Source organism: Triturus cristatus, chromosome 8 (genome assembly GCF_964204655.1).
Source record: "Triturus cristatus chromosome 8, aTriCri1.1, whole genome shotgun sequence".
NCBI classification, from domain to species: Eukaryota; Metazoa; Chordata; class Amphibia; order Caudata; family Salamandridae; genus Triturus; species Triturus cristatus.
In genome coordinates this window covers 1,647,334,793-1,647,354,868 of record NC_140591.1, presented here as the reverse complement: position 1 = coordinate 1,647,354,868, position 20,076 = coordinate 1,647,334,793, and the positions used below count along the sequence as shown (strand labels likewise).

Below are 20,076 nucleotides of genomic sequence, written 5' to 3'. Positions count from 1 at the left end.
CCAAATATTTGGCCTGTCTGCGGCGAATTAAATGAAGGAAAGAAACGGAAACAATGCCCCATGTTGATGAAACACACAAAAAAGTAGAGAGTTCATGCAGCAAAATATGATAAAATCCATGTGTGCTTCCCACATGTATATAGGCATAACGATGTTTATGAGCAAAATCCGTTGATGAAGGAAAAGTAAAATGCCCTAGGCAAATGACTTTAATTCAGGCTCTTTGAAAACAAGGCAGGTAGAATAGGCATCCACTGTTCCAAGCTCAGGACAACAATTTGCGCAGTGTATTTTGGCATTTAGAATCGCTACAGCAGTAAGCAGCCAAAAGTCCAATGTTGGTGGATTTCTGATTAAGGCCACCCTTTGTCAAATACTTATGAGATTTTTTTTTTGTTGAAGTTGAAAATGTCAATAGGCAAAACAGGTTACAAATCAATTGAGCCACACAACTTCCAAAGCCTAAACCATACCTCTGTAGGCTGTCTGTTATAAAAGACACCGGTGGGGCATCCAAGGCGTGGATTAGCTTTGTTTTTCAGGCTCAGCTTGCTTCACTTAGGCGCAGTTTCATCAGTTCCTTAGGTTTTCGGATGGTTCTTTACTTCCAATCGTCGCCACTGTTACATTGATGAAAGTACTCTGGTAGGTAAGTAATCCAGGAGCCGTAGGTATAATTTAAGAAGGTTTATTAGAAATAAGATAGATGGTGAAGAAGGCCCCACCGGGAGCAACATCCAGCTGCTCAGCCCATCTCACTTCAAACCATGCATTCACGAACATTCCGATGACATCACACACACACAGGCTGAGCAGCAGGAAGAAGGAGAAGACCAGAATATAATACGGATGTGCTTATTAAAAAGGAAATAAGAAAGAAAATCCCTTTTAACCTTTTCTCTGTTATCCAAAATAATGAAACTATCTTTTTTAACTTTTAAAATCAGCAGTCTTTAATGCACGCCTTTATACCGTGTTTGCACTAATTTAAAATCTAGTTGACCAAGCAGTTTCCTTGTGGCTTGAGACCATGTATTGTTGACACAGCTGTGCTCTTGACCAGCAGGCGTCACTTTACACGTTTGAAAGCTGTTTTTTTTCTAGTGTTGAAAGTAAGTACGGTGACAGTCTATTTAAAAGTCAGGCATTTCAAGCCCATCAAAATCTATTGTTTGATAATGTCATGTTTATTTCAGCAACTCACTCAGATGATGTGAATGCCTTTTAATATCTAATGCAATGTATCTAAGGACAATGCTGTAACATTTCGTATTTTAGTCCTAGTTATTGCAAAGTACAACATTTTGTTTTTCTTCCTTTCTATGAAGTCTATGTTATTCCTATTGAATGTAAATTCTAATTTATCTTTAGCATTGTGGCAAGTTGCACATATCTATAGTTCCTTACTTTGTCAATGTTAATGGTGGTAGTGTGCAGCTATTTAGCATATGTTACATAATTTCATTTCTGGATTTAAAAAAAAATGAAATGAATTCAATGACATTTTGCACAACAGAATGATGATACAAAACACATTGAGCTCATTCCAGACATTTTCAGAAGGGGGTCATACATTCAGAACACACAATACAGCAAGCTTTAGGCTAGCCATTCTTACACAAAGAGCGCAATCGCTACTTACTCACACAAGTAATAACTGTGTCAAATCACAAATCACATAGACATTCAAACACACAATCATCCCACAAATCAACACACAGGACCGAAACAAAAGACAGTCCACAGACTGTACTTAACCCCTTCAGTGCCCCGCCCTTTCCCTGCCCTGTGCCGGGCATTACATTAGCGGGCGGGGTCCATGACGAGATAGTCTTGTCATGGGCACAGCGCAACCGTGCTCCATGACGAGACTATCTCGTCATGGGCACTGAAGAGGTTAAACCAAACTTTGTAAATACTAATTGTAAGTCATATTTACAAGATAAGCTCTCAAAAGTAGTCCAAAAGACTGCACAAAAACAGCCCAAAAGACTGTTCCATGTTCAAAAAGCCAAAATACACCAAATTTGCCAATTTCGCTGGTAGAACACTCAAAAAGCGCTCTGCATAAAAACACTTATGAATATTACTAAGTGCACAGACAAGGATCCTTTTTATGTACATATTTAGTTCCATGGTGTACTTAGTCACCAAGGAAGAAATTCCTTTGTGTAATATACCTAAACCTATTTAGGTATCCCCTCTAGGGTAACCAGCTGAGTTAATTCAAGATTCACATTGATACTTCCAAGAAAGCGGCACATTCTTCGATGTGCGCTTGAAACAGGCATGCCAATAATATTGCAGCATATACAATATTATACACAAAGTAGAACTTAACTTAATGTGTGCCGTTCAAGTTTTCACAATTTAGAGAAAAATCTCCTCATTACCTGCCCACACAAATTGCAATCCATATATTTCCAAGTTCCAAAGTCTTTGGCCAAACAAAACAAGTCACATGTCGACGACCTTTCCAAGCACAAATCTCCAACCTCTCACTGCCAAGTTCTGAATGACCTAACAGTCGTTTTTATAATACTCATGCCAAAAAAAGTTCTCAGTCGGGAGCGGCAAACAGTTGGAGGATCAGATCAGGGAGACCAGAAATATACCGGGCTGCAAAGACAGAGAATCTCCATGTGCAGGGTACCTCCTTAGTAGATTCCTGTCCTGTCCTCCTCAGTAGATTCCTGTCTCCCATCAAGACCACTCCCTTGGATTGCCGCTTCTCTGATGAGGTCCATGTTTGGGCGCCATTTTTAAGAAATAAAAACCTTTTAAAGGGTTCACTGGTACACCTGGTCCTTTAAACCAACAGAGGAGAAATTGCCACAGAAGCTGTAATATAAAAACAATGCATATATTAACCTCGCATGAGGGAGATTGCGTCACACAGTACCCTTAGGGCACTGTAGGAGGCATTCTAAGGAGTACAGAGAACAGGGGCCTTATATATGCATAGGTTACATAGTCAGCATAAAACCAAGGGGAGGTCCTGGCACATACAAGCATGCTTTTTTGAATAATATGGGTCTACAGAATTTGCTTGCTCAACAAAGTGGGAGGGGAGACATTTCTCCTTATATCAGCAAGAATAGCCTGACAGTTATAACATATGAGTAGATGCATTCTGACAGCTAGACCTTTCTGAGCATGTGCAAGGCTCTGGAAGAGGGAGAAAGCACATGGCGAGCACATGGCTAACTAAGATGGCTGCCAAGTACAAAATGGCTTTCAGCTCATGCTAACAGCGATACCTGCAATCTTTAACAAATGTATAATGTATGTACGGTGGGCATTACCCCCCAAAAAAATGCTTGTTAATATGTTGCAGAGGAATCTATGAGATTTCACTGCAACACTTTCACGACACCACTTGCATCAAAACCTTTTGCCTGCTTGAAGCAGGCATAAGAGTGACGCAGGCCCTTTCGCCTGGGGCTTGCCCCATGTGAAAGGACACATTGCTGGAGTTGCCTCTGTTTTCAGACACACCCCAGAAATGCACCACTTTAGCGCATACAGATACGTCAGGATTCCTGACGTATCTGTAACTCCTTGCGACATGGAGCGCCATTGAGTAAATACGAGGCATTCACGGTGTCGCAAGTTGGGCACACTGGAAAGTGTTGCATCACTATTTTCATGCAGCTATACAACACTTTTCAGAAATAAAACCTTCTATATTTACTTCCCCCTTTTCTCCCCGCCAAACTATAAAAACAATGTGGCCTTCTTACACCCTATCATTCCTCTGTTCCATCACACCTCTTCTATGCCCAAGTGTCGTGCTCTACCACCCATACCATCCTCTCTGTAGCAAATTCTTGCTTTGCTCAAATATAGTAAAAAATAATAAATGGCTTTTTGCCACCCACTCTTACAACTCTCTGTGACTTCCCGCCGTCTACCAGGTGAAGCAGTATTCATTGCTCTCTTTATGGAGTTGAGAGCCGTTACTCAGCTGACAGGCTGTTTGAGAGCTGTGTCATTGCAGCTCTGAATACCATGCCATGGCAGAAACCCAACGCTGACAGTGAATGTGGCAATTGGATCTGCAGAGACACAAGAAAGGCTGATGAGGGCAGGAAACCCCAACAAAGGCAATTTGGTTGCTTCATTTAGTTTCTCTAGAGCCTGAGGGGAAGGTAAGAAAACACCAGAGAAGTGAGCACTTCCCCTAGTGGTCACAGCAGTGTAAAAGTGTTTCCCCCAATACTGTAGCCTAGTTGTCGTGAATAACCATATTTAGATGATTTCATTCATTCCTCTGGCTGAAAGTAAGAACTATTCACAACTATAGGATTATAGTTGAGTTAATGTTTAAACCAAGGTTGATCTGATAGAGACTTCTAGATGTAGATTCCTTACCTTTTTTAATTGAGGCCACACACACTAGTTATTTTCTAAAAGGACTGGAGTCGGGATGTTGTTTCAGAAAGGAACAGGGGTTCTAGAAATGTTGCTTCTCTCCATGGGTCGAGCATATTCAGAAACTGAAGACCTTCCACCTTGTTGAGGCCAGTATGGCCCACCCCTTGAGAGTAGCTGCTTAGAATAAGCAGGGGTGGGGGAAGGGAGCAGCACTCAGAGACTGTAACATGTTCAGTTGTAGCAGAAAATGATTATAGCCAGGAGACCCTCACAGAGATAAGTCCAGAGCAAGCATCATACAAGGGTTAAGAAAAGCCACACCAAGGTGTGCAAACAGTGGATGGACACCAATGCCCCATTACCATTGGGCTGGTTAGATCCACAATGTGCCTCCCTTAAGTACATTTTTAACCAATATTTAGTTTTCTGCTCAAATGAATTGTGGATCAGGCAAGCATTATCTAACATGTTGTCTGCTCTCTTACCTTTGTCAGTCCATATGAATACCTGACTTAGGGGCCAACTTAAGGCTTAATTTAGATCTTTGTGGCAGTGAATACTGTCACAAAGGTGAGGGAGATCCTGTCCACTGTATAATGATCCCATTATATCCTATTGAGATCGTAATTCGGCGGACGGGATATCCGTCACGTTTCTGACGGAGTATTCCATCCACTGAGATTTAAATAAGACCCTTAGAGTTTGGCGGAGAATGTACACCATTGCAATGGTGACACAGTACCCTCTCCACCAAACTGAAGGTCCTCCTGCCCAATTTGCGGATGGGCGGACCTTTAAGTATGTCAGCGACAAAGAATGCTTTGTCTCCATTGATGGCATATTAAACGATTTAACCTGGTAAAACGTGGTGGTAGGTGACAATGAAAACCAAGCTGAGAATTACCCCCACATCATCAAAGACCACAGTGGAGGATTTTGTTTTTGAAAATACAAAAACATGTTAAAAGTTTGAAGGGCGTACCATTATTTTGACATTTCTAAGTTTGGCGGGCAGAGGACCCTCGGTATGGTGGAAGTAAAGCACTCTGCCATACTGATGGATTTATCTCTGCCTACCAAAGTCTAGATCAGGCCCTACACTTTCACTGAACAGGTTGGAAAGCTTCATGTAGATCTACTTAAAATAGTATATTCAGCCTAATCTAATGGTGTATATTCTCACATGAATTGCAAACCCTGCGCTGACCCCATTTAAAGTTGTCCTTAAGCCACGTGTGGCAAGATTTGGCTGCTACACCCCTACATTTTCCTCAGGTTTAGTGCAGTGCATTCATAATCAGAGTAAGTGACAGCATTGCTCAGCTGTTGTTCTTTTTTGCTTACTTGTCCCTTACATGTTTTCCAATTCCTTTGGTTATTTTTCTGCCAGCTATTTTCTCTTTCCCATCTGTATTCTTAATTCTTGCTAATTTGATTGACTTTTCTAGTGCACTCATTCTTCCTCTCCAAAAGTGATTACTTTACCTTTTTCTAGTCTACGGTAGGTGTTGATTTTATACTTCTTTTCATTGTTTTGCTGTGTTGTTCCTTTTAAAATGCATGCCGCCATATAACTTTTTGTATTTTACTAATTGCGCTCTCAGCCAAACCGTACCTGAAGTGCAAGACAATACCGAACAGATCTGGAAGTTCCAGCGCCATAAGCTGATCGCGGAATACAGCAAACGACCTCCTTTCCCACCGCCGCTAATCCTCTTAAACCACCTGTATCGCATGGTCAAAAAATGTATATCGAAGAAGAAAAATGGAGACTTGGGTGAGTAAAGGGCACATTTCTTCAATTCTGTATTATATGATCCTTTGTCTACCACATATTCTCTCTTAGTGAGTGCACATTTATCAATGATGTGTCATCTGACATCTCCATGGATCCTTTGTTTGCCCCCTCTCATATCTCAGTGAGTAAAGAGTACATTTTTTCAATTCCGTCACTTCTGATCCTCTAACTACCTTCTCTTCTGTATTATGTGACCTTGCCTTTCCACATCCTCTCCTCTTATTATGAGTGAAGTGTACATTTTTTAATGGTCTTATCTGATCCTTTGCCTACCTCCACTTCTGCGTCATGTGAACTTCCTCCTTCACGTCCTCTCCTCAGAGATTTCTAGTGTCACATTCAGCGCTGGAGGCTTTTTTCCCATGGATGTCGATTCCCCAAAATACCTTGGGTATCGGAAGTGAGTCCACACATCCTATGGCCTTAATGATGTCAAAGTAAGTGACATCATATGACATTCTAAATCTTCACAGGAAGTGATGTCTGATGACCTTAATGCTGATGGTATCACAGTCATTGACATTGCTGAAGTTCCATAATAGGTGCATGAATAATGTAACAACACAACAAAGTCCTAGCTACAATATAGTCCTACCTACAACACAGACCACCTATATATGGGTGCTGACATTATATACCTGTGGAAAATTACTCATTTCTCTTTGTTGAAATATTATGTGTTTGTCTACATAGGATATATGGCACCTAACTCATAAGAGCACAGGAACCCTAAATTAGTTATACCACAACCTGTTAAAATGGAATAGTTATTCTACTATATACAGCAATGAGAAATCATTGAGATAGGGAAAAAGGAGTTTTTGAATAAATAGTGTAGTAAAGCACCCCTTTTGCATGGTTACCCACACATTAAGCCTGACTCTGTTGCATCTTTGACTGAATGTGCACTGGGTTCCTGCTAACCAGGTTGCCAGTACCTGCGTTCTTTCCTAAAACTGTACTCTTGTTTCCACAATTGACACACCTCTGGCTCTGGCCCACATATTGGCCCCCTTGTAAAAGGTACCAATGGAACCAAGGTCATTGTGACCTGAGAGTGTCCCTAAGGGCTGCAGCATGCATTATGCCACCCTAAGAGACCCCTCACCAAACACATGCAGCAAGCTACTGCAGCCTGTGTGTTTTGGTTTAGAGTCGACCTGGCACACATCCCTGTGTGCCAGGCCTGCCACCACTGCAAGAGGCATAGATAAGGCACCTCTACAGCAGGCCTTGCAGCCCTAAGCCAGGGCCCCGATAGTGTCTAAGTCTATTCTTAGACATTACTAATGCATAGTAAAGCCGTACCAAGTATATGGGCTGGGAGCTTGTGAATACGAGTTCCACAGCTCAATGATGGTATCACTGAATTCCAAGTTGTTTATTACCAAACAACCCAGTTTAATGATCCCACACCGATTGCAGTGTTGGATTCATTAATAAATGCTCTCAGAGGGCACCTCATAGATGCCCCCTGAAAATCTACCAAACCACTAGTGTATACCTGACTGGTCTGCACCAGCTTGCCACTTCTAGACATATTTCTGACCCCCTGAAGTGCAATCTTTATGTGCTTGTGGGTCAAATGCCAAGCCTGCTCTGGATGTAGGTGCTTCATACCTACTCCCAAGCAGGGACAGCATTGAAGGGTGGTGAACCTCAAAAGCTTCCTGCCCTTTGCTATGATATCCAAGTTTTCTCCAGCTAGTGGAGATGCCTACCCTCCTGACTAAGCCCCACTTTTGGAAGCAAGGTCGGTGGGAAAATTAGTAAGCAGGATAGGTGTGACTCTTTTCAGCCAGGACCACCCCTAAGGTGTCCTGAGCTGAAGTGATTCCCTCCTTTGAAAATCCTTCATATTAATGTTGAGGATTTCAGCCAATAGGATTAGGGGTATGCCTCCTCCACAAAGGGAGTAAACACATAAATGTTGTACTCACCCTAAAGTTAAGTAGCCCATTGGCTACTACCTTCCAGCCCCTGTAATACCCTTACATTTAGTATTTAGGGGCCCCCCTGAACCTTATCCTAAGTTCCTATTGACCTACGAAAGAAGAGGTCAAAGAAGAGCCGTGCAGCCGAAGAAAACTGAAAACACCCACTGGGTTTGCCCCAGACCTACTGGCATGTCTCTAGCCGTCAAAGATCCTGCGATAACTGATGGCTTGTCCCGCAACCCAGCAGTTTCCAAAATCCTCTGCAAGGACTGCTGCCTTCAAAAAGGACTAGAACTCCCAAGAACAGCGGCCCTATTCAAGAAGAAACTTCAAGAAAGGCCTTTGTGACCTGTGGAACCAGGGAATCCTGCTTCTTGATCTACCACTGCACCCAACACCTTCAACCTGAGTCCAAGTGGCCCACCAGTCCCAGAGAGGTTCCACAGTGATCCAGAGCCCATGTCCAGCATGAGCTGACTCCTACTGGACTGCACCATGACACCTGCAGCCTCAACACGAAGGACCCTCAAACCACGACCGGCTCCGATATGGACTTTTGGACATCCAAAGACACCCATGCACCTGCAGCCCCCAGGTATTGCAGAGCCTAATCAATGGTGTCCAGGTGACCTTCAACATCTGTACTGACCTGCCTATCCACCAGTTTCCTTCATCCAGCTTTCTGGTCCAAGCCTGGAGCCTTTGTTTGAGACCGTCGTCCTGCTTTAATTTGCATTAGACACCCAACGATGTGGTGGCATTCTGCACTTGGCCACCCCTGTGCCACTGAATCTGTATGTTTGGTACTTCCTTGTGTCCCACCCCCTAGTGCTTGACCTAAATCCCGGAGGTTGACCTCCAACTCTACTTTACTTACCTGTAATTAGCACAACTTTGAATGCCCCCTGGCTCCATTGGTTAACATTGGGTACCCGACTTTGAATCTGAACTCTTCAGCCTGCTGCCCAAGTGCCACTGGTGGTGCAGTCTTGGTTCTCACTTGATCCTTTCCCTGTGCTGATCTTAATCCCCAAAGACTGGGTTTGTGAGTAAAGTACTTACCTATGAAATTACATTTTGTTTTCCTCCTATGGGGTAACATTGCTCATTTAAAACATTGCACTAAGTGTGTATTTTGTTTGAACTTCAAAGTATTGATATTTGTAAAAGAATGCTTAAATGAAGTTCGGCACTAAGTATTGAATCTGATAGACCAGACTGGATCCGTAAACTTTTTTCCCCACAGTACGTCCGCGTGCCGGCAGAGGGCATCGATTGACTCCGCAGTGATGACATCCCCGGATGTGATGTCAGCAGAGTCCATATAACCTCTCTGCCTATGTGCCGACATCAGCTCCTTCTTTTCTGCGCATACATCATGGATCTGGAGTGGAATTAGGGCCTTTATTGGACCCTACCTCTTTTCTTTTCTTGTTAGGAACAGTGAAGGAACTCCATATGGAACTCCTAGCGCCACTGCTTTCGGATGAATCATGGCATCATTCATGTTCCCCGAAGCTGAGAGACAGGTTGAGGAGTCGCTCAGGTGAGGAGCCATCGCCGTCCCACAAAGCGGCAAAGATTCAATGCTCTAAACATAAGTTGGACGTCTCCTCGCCCCCGCCGGTTTCCGAGGTTCTCAGGCAGCCAGCACCCCCCTGAACACTGTTAAGCCAGGGCAAGCTTCGACAAGATGAAAGAATATTTTTTTTCACTACAGTGGGACTTCCCCACCCCAAAGAGGCAGGGAGGATCCCAGCTGCACACTCGCCGGTGGCTTCAGCCTCAGTCTCAGCGGGCCCGCTGAATTTGTTAGCATATTTGACACGGCACCATTGCACAGCCCTCTAGGGCTCACACCTTCGGTGCCTGTTCAGCTTGCGGCTGCTCCGGCACAGCTTGACGTAGATCTCACTGCTATTTCCAACGTCAAGTCAACACCATAACAGTGCCAGACGGCGTCGAGTGTGGTGACGGCTGCAACGCTCATTGTGGATCCATCTACTTAAGATCCTATTCAGTGTCTATAGGGTTTCCCTGTGGGAAATCTTCATTTTGCAGGCGGAGAGGATGAAGTGGTGCAAACTCTCCTGGGTGTTCTTGACCCCCATCTTTGGAAGATAACTGGCTGACTGATCTGGGGGAGGGTGCTAGCACTAGAAGTCTGCAGTCACCCCCAGTCTCAGACTTGCCGTCTCCTATGGGCATTGCAACAAAGTATAGATTCCTCTTTCTCAGAGGTCTTGAGAAGAGCAGCTGCAATTTCTCATTGCATACTTCCTTCTATATAACTAATAAAAGATCCTCTGATGCAGGTTCTTCATCATGGTGATATGGGAGTTGTCACGTTACTGTCCTACAATGAGTCCCTTTTCGATATATTGTTGGGAACATGGGAACAACCTGTCAGTGGGCGAATTGTTGACTAGACAATGGGTCACAGGCATCGCCCTGCCCAAGGAGATCCTTCCTGCCTCTTACGACATTCCGCCATTAATAGGTTGGTAATACAGGCTGCTAATGCATCAGCTGACCCTTCTGCTCTTCCAGTAGACCGCCCCTAGCAAGGACTCCAGGTGGTTGGATAATTGTGGTTAGAGTCTCTTTTCTTCTTCCAGTGAGGCCTCGTGGTCTTTAAATACTGCCTGTGTTTTTAGCAGAATGTCTCACACTCTATGGGACTCTGTCGCACAGCGCTTGCTGTCGGTGTTGGAGGAAGTTAGATAGGATCCCCTCCAGGTAGAGCAGGACGGCCATGAAGCCGCAAAATTTGGTATTAAGTGTAGTATGGACAGCACCGATTCTGTCGGTAGAAGTATACGACGTGAGTGGCTGCGACAGTTGGGATTTTCAGAGCCGGTCAAAGACGCTCTTCAGAATTTGCCATTTTAATGGTATCCCTCTCTTTGGAGAGCAGGCTGATTCAGCCCTACATCGGTTCAATGCTAACCGACCTGATAAATCGACCTAATAGGTTCATAGTTGTGTTTGGTATTCGGCTTCAGAGTGGCATTCTACAGGTCTGAGTTCAGTCTGTTTTTTGTTAGGTACCATCATCACCTTTTCTCCTGTGAGGTAAAAGAATGATTCTGTTCATGTTACCTTGCACTCCTTTTAGGAATTACATCTCAATTCCACTTGCGAGTTTCAAGTAGGTGGCGCACGATTAGTGCGGTTTTTCTTTCTCTGATAGGTGCAGAATTGCCTCCTAAGTTGTCTGCAGCAGATACAGCTACTTTATTTTGAGTCTCCTTATGTCATGTTGAGTTGTACCTTTGCGGTGTACCCATACCCTGTGTAGGGTATATCTAGTACGCTTTCACCAAGTGTTTCTGATTATATCCATATACATTTTTGTATATGCATGTCTATTACCTGCATAGGATATTCTGCTTGCATAGGTGTGCTGTATATACTCTGCTTCATCAGATGTATATTGCATGTATGTCTGGATATTCTTTGTTATTATATCTTCGATTGGCATAGTCGGATATGCCTTCATGTGTTTAGAGCTGTGTTCTTTCCTGGTGTGATGTTTCTAGGTTTCTTTGTCACACTCTTTCCATACAATTGTAGTCGTACCTCTGCTGGGAACTTGCCTTTTCCAAACCCATAAGACCTGCTGGAGTTCTCTACCCTATATGTATATTTTACCATACCTTAGTGCATTCAACGCACAATTGTCACAGCATATATACATATATGTATATATATATATATATATATATATATATATATATATATATATATATATATATATATATATATATGAAACAAACAACCACCTCCCACAGAAGCTCTATGGAGGAAGGCACGGACTCGAGGTGGTTCCGGATTCTGCATCTTTTTATTTATTCAGGTCGCCCCCAAGCACAAGGAGAGAAGCAATTCAGCCTTTAAGAGGCCTTTGTCAATCTTGTTTGGCGCTAAATTGCACCTGTATTAAGTAGCCCTTCCCACTGGACTGATGAATAAACACAAACAACATACTATAAAGTATGTGGTAAACTCACTGATGAAATACAACATGTATATACTGGCCACAGCTAAAAAATCAGCATAAATGCAGGTAATGCATAACTTCATAAATATTATGCAAAATGTATGTATTTAATGTGTTCAAAATACCAAAAAAGTTGTTCATGTCCGCTTTTGTTAGCCAAAGCCCCGAAAGCTCACCCGAGCTGATAACAAGTCCGAAGCAGCATGATCTGTGATCTCAACTTTGAAATCAAAGTGTTTTCCTGCCATAATATCAATGTCACAATCCTGATGAGAACCGAGCACCCGGACTGGATAATTGAAGTCTCATCTCGAGGTTGCATGTTCAGACAATGAGTATACTTGCAACTCAAAATCTGCCAAGCACGTGCTCCCAAACCCTTAGGACTTCAAATCCCATAATGCCACAGAATGGTGAACTGTTAGGTGGATGATGAACATTAGATATTTTAGTTGCGGGGGCAGTGTCAAAGGTGTCTCACACGAGGGCAATGGCATTAATTAGTGAAAAAGAGGGACGCTGACAGTTGGCATACAATTAGTCACAATATGGCACAACCTCGAGGTTGAGGGGGATCCATCTTCAAAATTGATAATACCAAAACCACCTCCCTACATCGGTGTTGGCATCTGCGGTGCCCAGTCACCAACTGGTACCAGTCTTCCAGGCAAGGCCTTTCTACCTGGTGAAAACAAAGATCTCATCCTGGCAGTCGCAAAAACCGCCCAATATATATATATATATATATCGGTCTGTTTTTGCATCTGCCAGGATGGGATCTTTGTATATGGGGTCTATATATATATATATATATATATATCTATATATCAATGCTCCAAATCCTCTTCATGTAAGAGAAATAAGCACTCACGGGAGACGCTCTGAGGAAATTTTATTCTGAATCAAACAAACGCATTTCGGCGAACTGCCTTCCTCGCAGATCGCCGAAACGCGTTTGTTTGATTCTGAATAAAATTTCCTACGAGCGTCTCCTGTGAGTGCTTATTTCTCTTACATGAAGAGGATTTGGAGCATTGATAATTTGTGGACTGCACCGCCACAGGAAGAGCACCCGCCCGCGAGTGAATTCTCGAAAAAGGTGTAACCGGAGCCCATATATATATATATATATATATATATATATATATATATATATATATATATATATATATATATATATATATATATATATATATATATATATATATATATATATATATATATTACCTATATATATACTATAGGTAGTTATAGTTAGGACCGAGTTTCCATAGGAAGAGGATTTTTTGTTTTGCTTATAACTTTGGCGTCGTTTGATGAATCTTCATGAAACTAATTCTTTTTTCATATCAGCTCCTATGTTGAAAGTTTGGGGGTGATTCATCAAGGAGGGGCTAAGAAAAAAGGGGGGTTTCAAATGTGTTTTATCCATGTTAATTTCCATAGGAAACTTTAGACAAGGCTACAGGTCGAACGGGTGAACATAATTACCCCAAATTTGGCAGGGAGAAGGGTCTTCGTCTAGAAAGCAAGCTTTTGTTTATTTGGTGTAAATTTGTTCAATAGTTTTGGAGAAATATTGACATTTACAGATATCGATATTTGGGAATTCTGATATCTGATTGGCTGAGGCATTACGAGCACGAGCTTATTGCTTATTGGCGGCGAGCGGTGCGAGCGGTTGCAACTAGGAAGTGTTGGCCACCATTTTGTGATTCCGTTAAAGTGAGTAAGGGGGAAAAAGGTTGAAAAGAGTAGGAAAGAGGAGGGTAGGAGCGCTGTGAGCTCTGTAGGGTGGTTAGGGTGTGCTATAGAGGGAGTGTGAAGTGAAGTATTTACCCTTACCGGTGTGAAATTGGTGTTTTGCCCAGAGTGAGATGGTGGTGAGGTGAGGTGCTGGTAAACTCGAGGATGAAAGTGTGCGCCTAAACCGTGAGCTGAGTACTGTAAACTGATGTGCTGTGGGCGCTGTAGCATACGGGCCAAAGTGAAGTATTTACCCTTACTGGTGTGAAAGTGCTGTTTTGCCTAGAGTGAGATGGTGCTGAGGTGAGGTACCCGTAAACTCGGGGATGAAACCGGGCTCCTAAACTGTGAGCTGAGAGCTGTAAACTGATGTGCTCTGGGCATTGTAGCATACTGGCCGCTGTAGCATAGCTGTGCAGGTGGTGTTAGTATGCGTTTAGACAATAGTGGGAGTGGGAAGCAAACTACTCACTGGTACCGCTCTGAAGACTCGGGGATGAAACTGTGAGTCTAAGTCGTGAGCTGATTGCTGTAAAGTGATGTGCTGTGGGCGCTGTAGGATACTGGCCGCTGTAGAATACCTGTGTAAGTAGTGATAGTATGCGTTTATACTATGAAGGTAGTGGGAAGCGAACTACTCACCCCTACCGGTCCGAAGACTCAAATGCAGTGTTTTAGCAAGCAGGAATAAAGAAATAATCATGAAGAATATAATGCAGAATGTTGCAATGCCACAGAAGACAAATGGTGAAATGAGGTGTGTCTAAGAAAGTGGCTGTGTGTAATAAAGCGATGGAGTTTGAAAGTTATATAGAAAGTGTCTTTATTTAAGTGCCATAAATGGACCCACTGGTGCAAGAGCTAGGGCATCCAGCTGATGCGAACTTGAACCGCTTCTGCTGTATTCAAACGTAAGCTCCTGCATCAGTGAATTCCACATTAAATATTTGTTTTCCATGTGACATAACCAATACCTATTACACTTCAATGACTCTAAATTTTATAGTGTAAATAAAGGTATGATACAATTATCACATGTATACTTTAACAAAACAAAACAACAAAACAATTGTAAAATGTTATTATCAAACTTCTTAGGTAACCTGGTACTCCGTTTTTTTCTAACACAAATTTATCAACAGTAGAACAGTCAGCAATCTCTTGTACAGTAGATTCAATCTGGTGCGTGTGAGCATTGGTAATAGTTCTACCCGCATCGGAACTTTGAGGAGGAACACAAACATTGCGCTTCTGAGACGCACATTCGGTACCTTTCTGGTCAAACCATACATTATTGTCTTCAGCTGTTTCAAAAAAACATTTTTGTGCAGAGAGCTAAGGCATCCAGCTGAGGCAAACTCCAACCGCTTCTGCTGTATTCAAACCGAAGCTCCTGCATCACTGAATTCCACATTACATGTTACAGTTCTATGTGACATAAACAATAGCTAGTAGAAATGAATGACTAAATTGTGTAATGAAAATAAAGGAAGGATACAATTACCACACTGTGCCAACCAGTTCCTAAACAATGTCGTCTTTTTTCATTTTGATCGCCAGGTTGTGAACAGAGGCTGAGTATGAGTACATTTGTGTGAAAGGGCTTTGTGAATAAGAGGCAGGCAGAGAGACGTGTGCACAAAGAATAGACGTGATTTCTAAATGGGTGTCAGATTTAGGCTAATTTAGCAAGTAAATTGCGTATTTGCATAGGCCATAAATCACCGATCCCTGGTTAGAATGGAGACATAAGGGGCAATAATGAAGACAGAGTTCAAATGTCTGAGTATACTTAGAAAGTTATTATATCAAAGTAGTACGATTGAAGTGTATTAAAAAAAAATGTAAAGGAAAAAGTAAAAAAGATGGAAAAAATCCATCCAAGAATAACATGAGTTTCTCGCAAGTCTTGGAGATTCCAGTGCAGAAGTTCTTGAGCGGCTTGAGATGCGTAATGTTCCAAAAGGCTATTGTTGCCATCGTGTGAGAAAAGTGAAGCGATCCAATTCATATCTTCGAAGGGACAGTAATGTTCCTCGAATATTGGAGCGTGAAGGACTGGGTTATTCTAAGACCCAGTGGTGCCAGGGGACAACACCTGAAACCTTCGTGGGTTACCTGTTCTGGCGTACCAAACACAGAGACACGGGACACTTCCAGCGACGTCAGAGATCAGCGTTTATTTACTGCAGGGATACAGAGGTCACAAGAAGTACACAACGTGTAGGTTCTCGGAGACTGCTTCAAATTCGTAGAAGTGGGTCGCTCCTTTTATACACGTTTTTGCCATAGCACAACATAGTGAACAAAGGTTACAACTCAGTTCCCACAATAAACTTCAAAAGGGTCGCGTTCATGTTTCAGGAGGCCGGAACATAATTACAACAGTCTTGCCGGTTCCCAACTGTAAAAACATATTTCCCTCCGCAATAAACACATTTCCTCCCACCCATAAACGCATTAAGGAAGGACGAAAAACAGAATGCAGAGAAAGAACGAGGATGCACAGCAGGTTAGAAAAGAGTGTTAGGGCAATAAAGGAAACTCGATAGAGGGATCAAAGACCTCGTGTCTAATGTATGCGTGACTGAAACAATAGACCGGAGGGGCAAGATGGGCCTTGAGCGGGGCCATCTGCCTCACTCGCGTCATTCCCCTCATCGTAAAAGTCACCTCAAAGAAACACGTGTCCTTCGTACTAGCTTGAAAGTCCCAGGGTCACGAAGCGGACAAAAAGCCCGTTCGCTGGCAACCTGAGGGCAAGAAACAAAATGGACGCTGTATCTAAAATGGAACCCGAGGGTTCGGATGAACGAACCCAAAAATGAGGCGAACCATACGTGGCTGTGTTGCGAAACTTCGTACACCCACTATACTCGTCATTTGTGGTTCATAGATACCAAACTCGTCCATATTCGTCACCACTCAAAAAGTGCCGTCCCGTCTCACGCGGAACCTCAGACGCTCCTTTTGCCCTCATGTAGGCAAGCACTAGTCAAGATCAGAATCTATATCAATATTCATCAGATCGTTCAGATGCTGCTGGAACATCATTCTATTCATCAATGTCTCCTTGGTAACAGATGGCCGCCTTATACACGTCGCAGCACATAGGCCACATAGGGCAGGACCACACTGCACACAAAGACAACACGTGAACAGAAACGCTACAACAGCCCCTATGATCATCAGAATCTTCCAACCCCAGGTTGACATCAGGCCCCAAAACCATCCTAGGAGCGTCCAATTACCTTCGTCCACGTGTATGGACTCGGAAATCTTGTGCAACTTCGAGATGGCTTGATAAACAGTTGGAGCATTGTCAGGAATGAAAATGCAACAACTCGAATGGATAATTTTACACACACCCCCTCTATCTGCAAGAACAACGTCTAGAACCATACGGTTCTGCAACGTCATGAGTCTATCCGCCTGTAGTTCCGCTGTTAGATTACCAAGGGCATTTGCAGTGATATTAGCAGTCGATTCTACCACACGGGTCAACTGTCTTAGGTTCCTACTATTAACCATAGGTCCCCAAAACGGCAGGAAACCCTTAAAGAAATCTCCTGCTTCTTGACCAGCAGTATCCTCTTTGCTAATGACGCCTCTCACGACTCTAGTTTTGTGGTAGTCCGAAGCAACTGTGAAGGTCGGAGGTAAGAGATTCGCAATATAGCAGGTACCCGAGAAATCGCGGGGTAACCATGTATATGCGCGTTCATAACATACAAAATAGGTGCCCTTAGCAGTCAGAAAAACAGGGGAGGAGAGCATCGGTAGGACATACGTTTCAGTGCAAGCACTGTTCCCAAGTTGTGCTCTCGGATTTCGACCCAACCCTTGCAAGCAGAAATTACCAAGGTGCGGTACAATCCATATCGGGGACGAGCTCTTAAGCTGTCTATTTCCCACTGACGTACTATACTCGGCCTCGCTCAGATCCTTATAAGCCTGCACTTCTTCATCTGGAATGAGTGATGCATCGAAAACATCTCTGTCCAGATCTGCTATGGCTATCGCCAAAGGCTTGTGGTACGGCCCAAGACCGGGATTGACAGATCTTGGCTCTCGACTGGGGTAGGAATCTAGTGCACTGCGAAACATAGTTTGGAATGCCCGAGCTGAACCCTGGGAGCTGTATGGAAGGACCAAATACGGAATACCCCTATCCATGGTGTGTGGCATTAACCCACATACCCAGCAATTGGTAGTATTCACCACCAGCTGATGCTGATGTAGGAGCTGAACAAAGGAATTATTCATGAATTCCGCACGTCTAACCTGCTCATGTTGAGGCAAAGGATGAAAGGAATGTGGGGAGACAGTGGTGAGGGAACTTGAGTCAGGAGACAAAGTAGGTGAAACAGAAGGAAAGAATTGTGATACTCCGAAATACACTCCGCCCACCAATAACATAGATACAGTTAGAAACAATAGAAACACTTGAAACAGAAAAAATTTTGTTCGTACGACCCTCCATAACTCTGATCTCTGTGCCAACACCCTTTCTTCTTCCACCAGCTTAGAGAATGCCATCCTCTACAAACCGTCCGTGACGTACTTGACGCACTTCGTTCTGAGTAGCGATTATCAATCCCCAGGAGTTCCCAGGAATCGACAAAAGTAACCAACCTAGCGTCAGAAACCTGCTAAACAGAAAGAAGTACCCGCACGGCCCTACGGTGACCCGGATGGCGAGGTTTCCTCGAAACGTTTAAATTTATAACAAGTCTCTTAGCAGTGGAAAGCAAAAACTCAGAAAGAAAAGATGCAATTGTAAAGCAAAAACTCAGAAAGAAAAGATGCAATTGTCCATAATATTCTTAACGTAAAAACCACTATACTGTCAATTTTTATTAGTCCTTGAAGTCCTTGAACGAAGAAAGTATCGACTTCTTCCAGGTCGAGTTTGCTCTACAAACAATTGTTCAGATGGCGCAACAGAGTTCAATGAAACAGATGACGAGTCGGACCTTGGGTTCTCTGCTACTGATGACTCCACTTGTGGATCCGGTAATGACGAATCCTTCTCCACAAGTTGAGCGTCACTAAATGGCACAAAACGCGAAGGAGTCTCAGTTTCTTCGGCCGAAATCCCTGTTCTCACCCAACCGTCGGTTGGTAAGGGGATCGGTACCTTCTTTGTGTGACTGGCATGGACCCAATTTTTCCGGCCCTCCAGTCGAACCGCTGTCCTCGTCGTCAACAAGACTAGGTGGGGTCCGACAAATCTTGGCTCCAGGTTACGCTTCCGACCGAAGTTTCGGGTAACAACCCAGTCACCTGGCCGGAGCTGATGTCCAGGACCCTCTGTCTGCGCTGGTAGAGCTTCAAAGACCTGTTGATGAATTAATCGTAGTTTAGTGGTCAAATCGTACAAGTAGCGATCAACATTGGATATTCAAGACTATCAAAAGCCCTAGGTCTCGGGACTCCCCAAATATTTGCAGGGCGACCGAACACAATCTCATATGGGCTGAGCCCTACTCGAGAGTGTACAGTTGCTCTGGTCGATAGGAGAGCCAGAGGCAAGGCGTCAGGCCATGACAGACCAGTCGTAGCTTGAATCTTAGCGAGTTTCAGCTTCAGGGTACCATTGTACCCTTCAACCAAACCCGCTGCCTGAGGATGGTTGGCACTGTGGAATTTCTGCCGTATTCCAAGGCCCTTACACACACTCTGCATTACACTCCCCACAAACTCACTTCCATTATCCGACCACACAATCCGCGGCATTCCATACCTAGGAAAATACTCCTTCAGCAGGATCTTTGCTGTGGACAGGGCAGTATTATCTTTAAGAGGATAGGCCTCAATCCATCTGGAGAATGCGCAAACCACAACCAAAACATACTTCAGATTATTGCATCTCTCCATATGGATGAAGTCCAGCTGGATAACCTCAAAGGGGCAGGCAGGGGGAGCGAAATGACCAGGCGGAGTGGGGGTGCCTTTTCCGGGATTGTGCATCAAACACACCATACAATTCTTAACCACTCTTTCAGCACACTTAGCGATACCATCATTCCTCCATACAGGAGACAAGAACTTACATATTCCTTTCGCACTAATATGTGACAACCCATGAGCCATCGTCACAACAGCTAATACATATGCGTCTGGTAACATCCACCTCTGACATTCCGTCAGGTCAACCCAACATCCATGCATGTCCAATTTCCCTGTACTTTCTTTCCACTTGGTCTTTTCAG

At 43.6% G+C, this 20,076-nt stretch overlaps 1 protein-coding gene across 1 annotated transcript in view; it reads left to right on the top strand.

Moving 5' to 3' along the window:
• Positions 1-20,076, top strand: part of LOC146808487 (transient receptor potential cation channel subfamily M member 2-like) — a 1,974,138-nt gene that overhangs the window by 1,671,126 nt on the left and 282,936 nt on the right. The window contains exon 23 of the mRNA XM_085623577.1: positions 5,982-6,154. Within this exon, the coding sequence (XP_085479703.1) occupies positions 5,982-6,154 (173 nt within the window). The remainder of the gene's footprint in view (positions 1-5,981; positions 6,155-20,076) is intronic.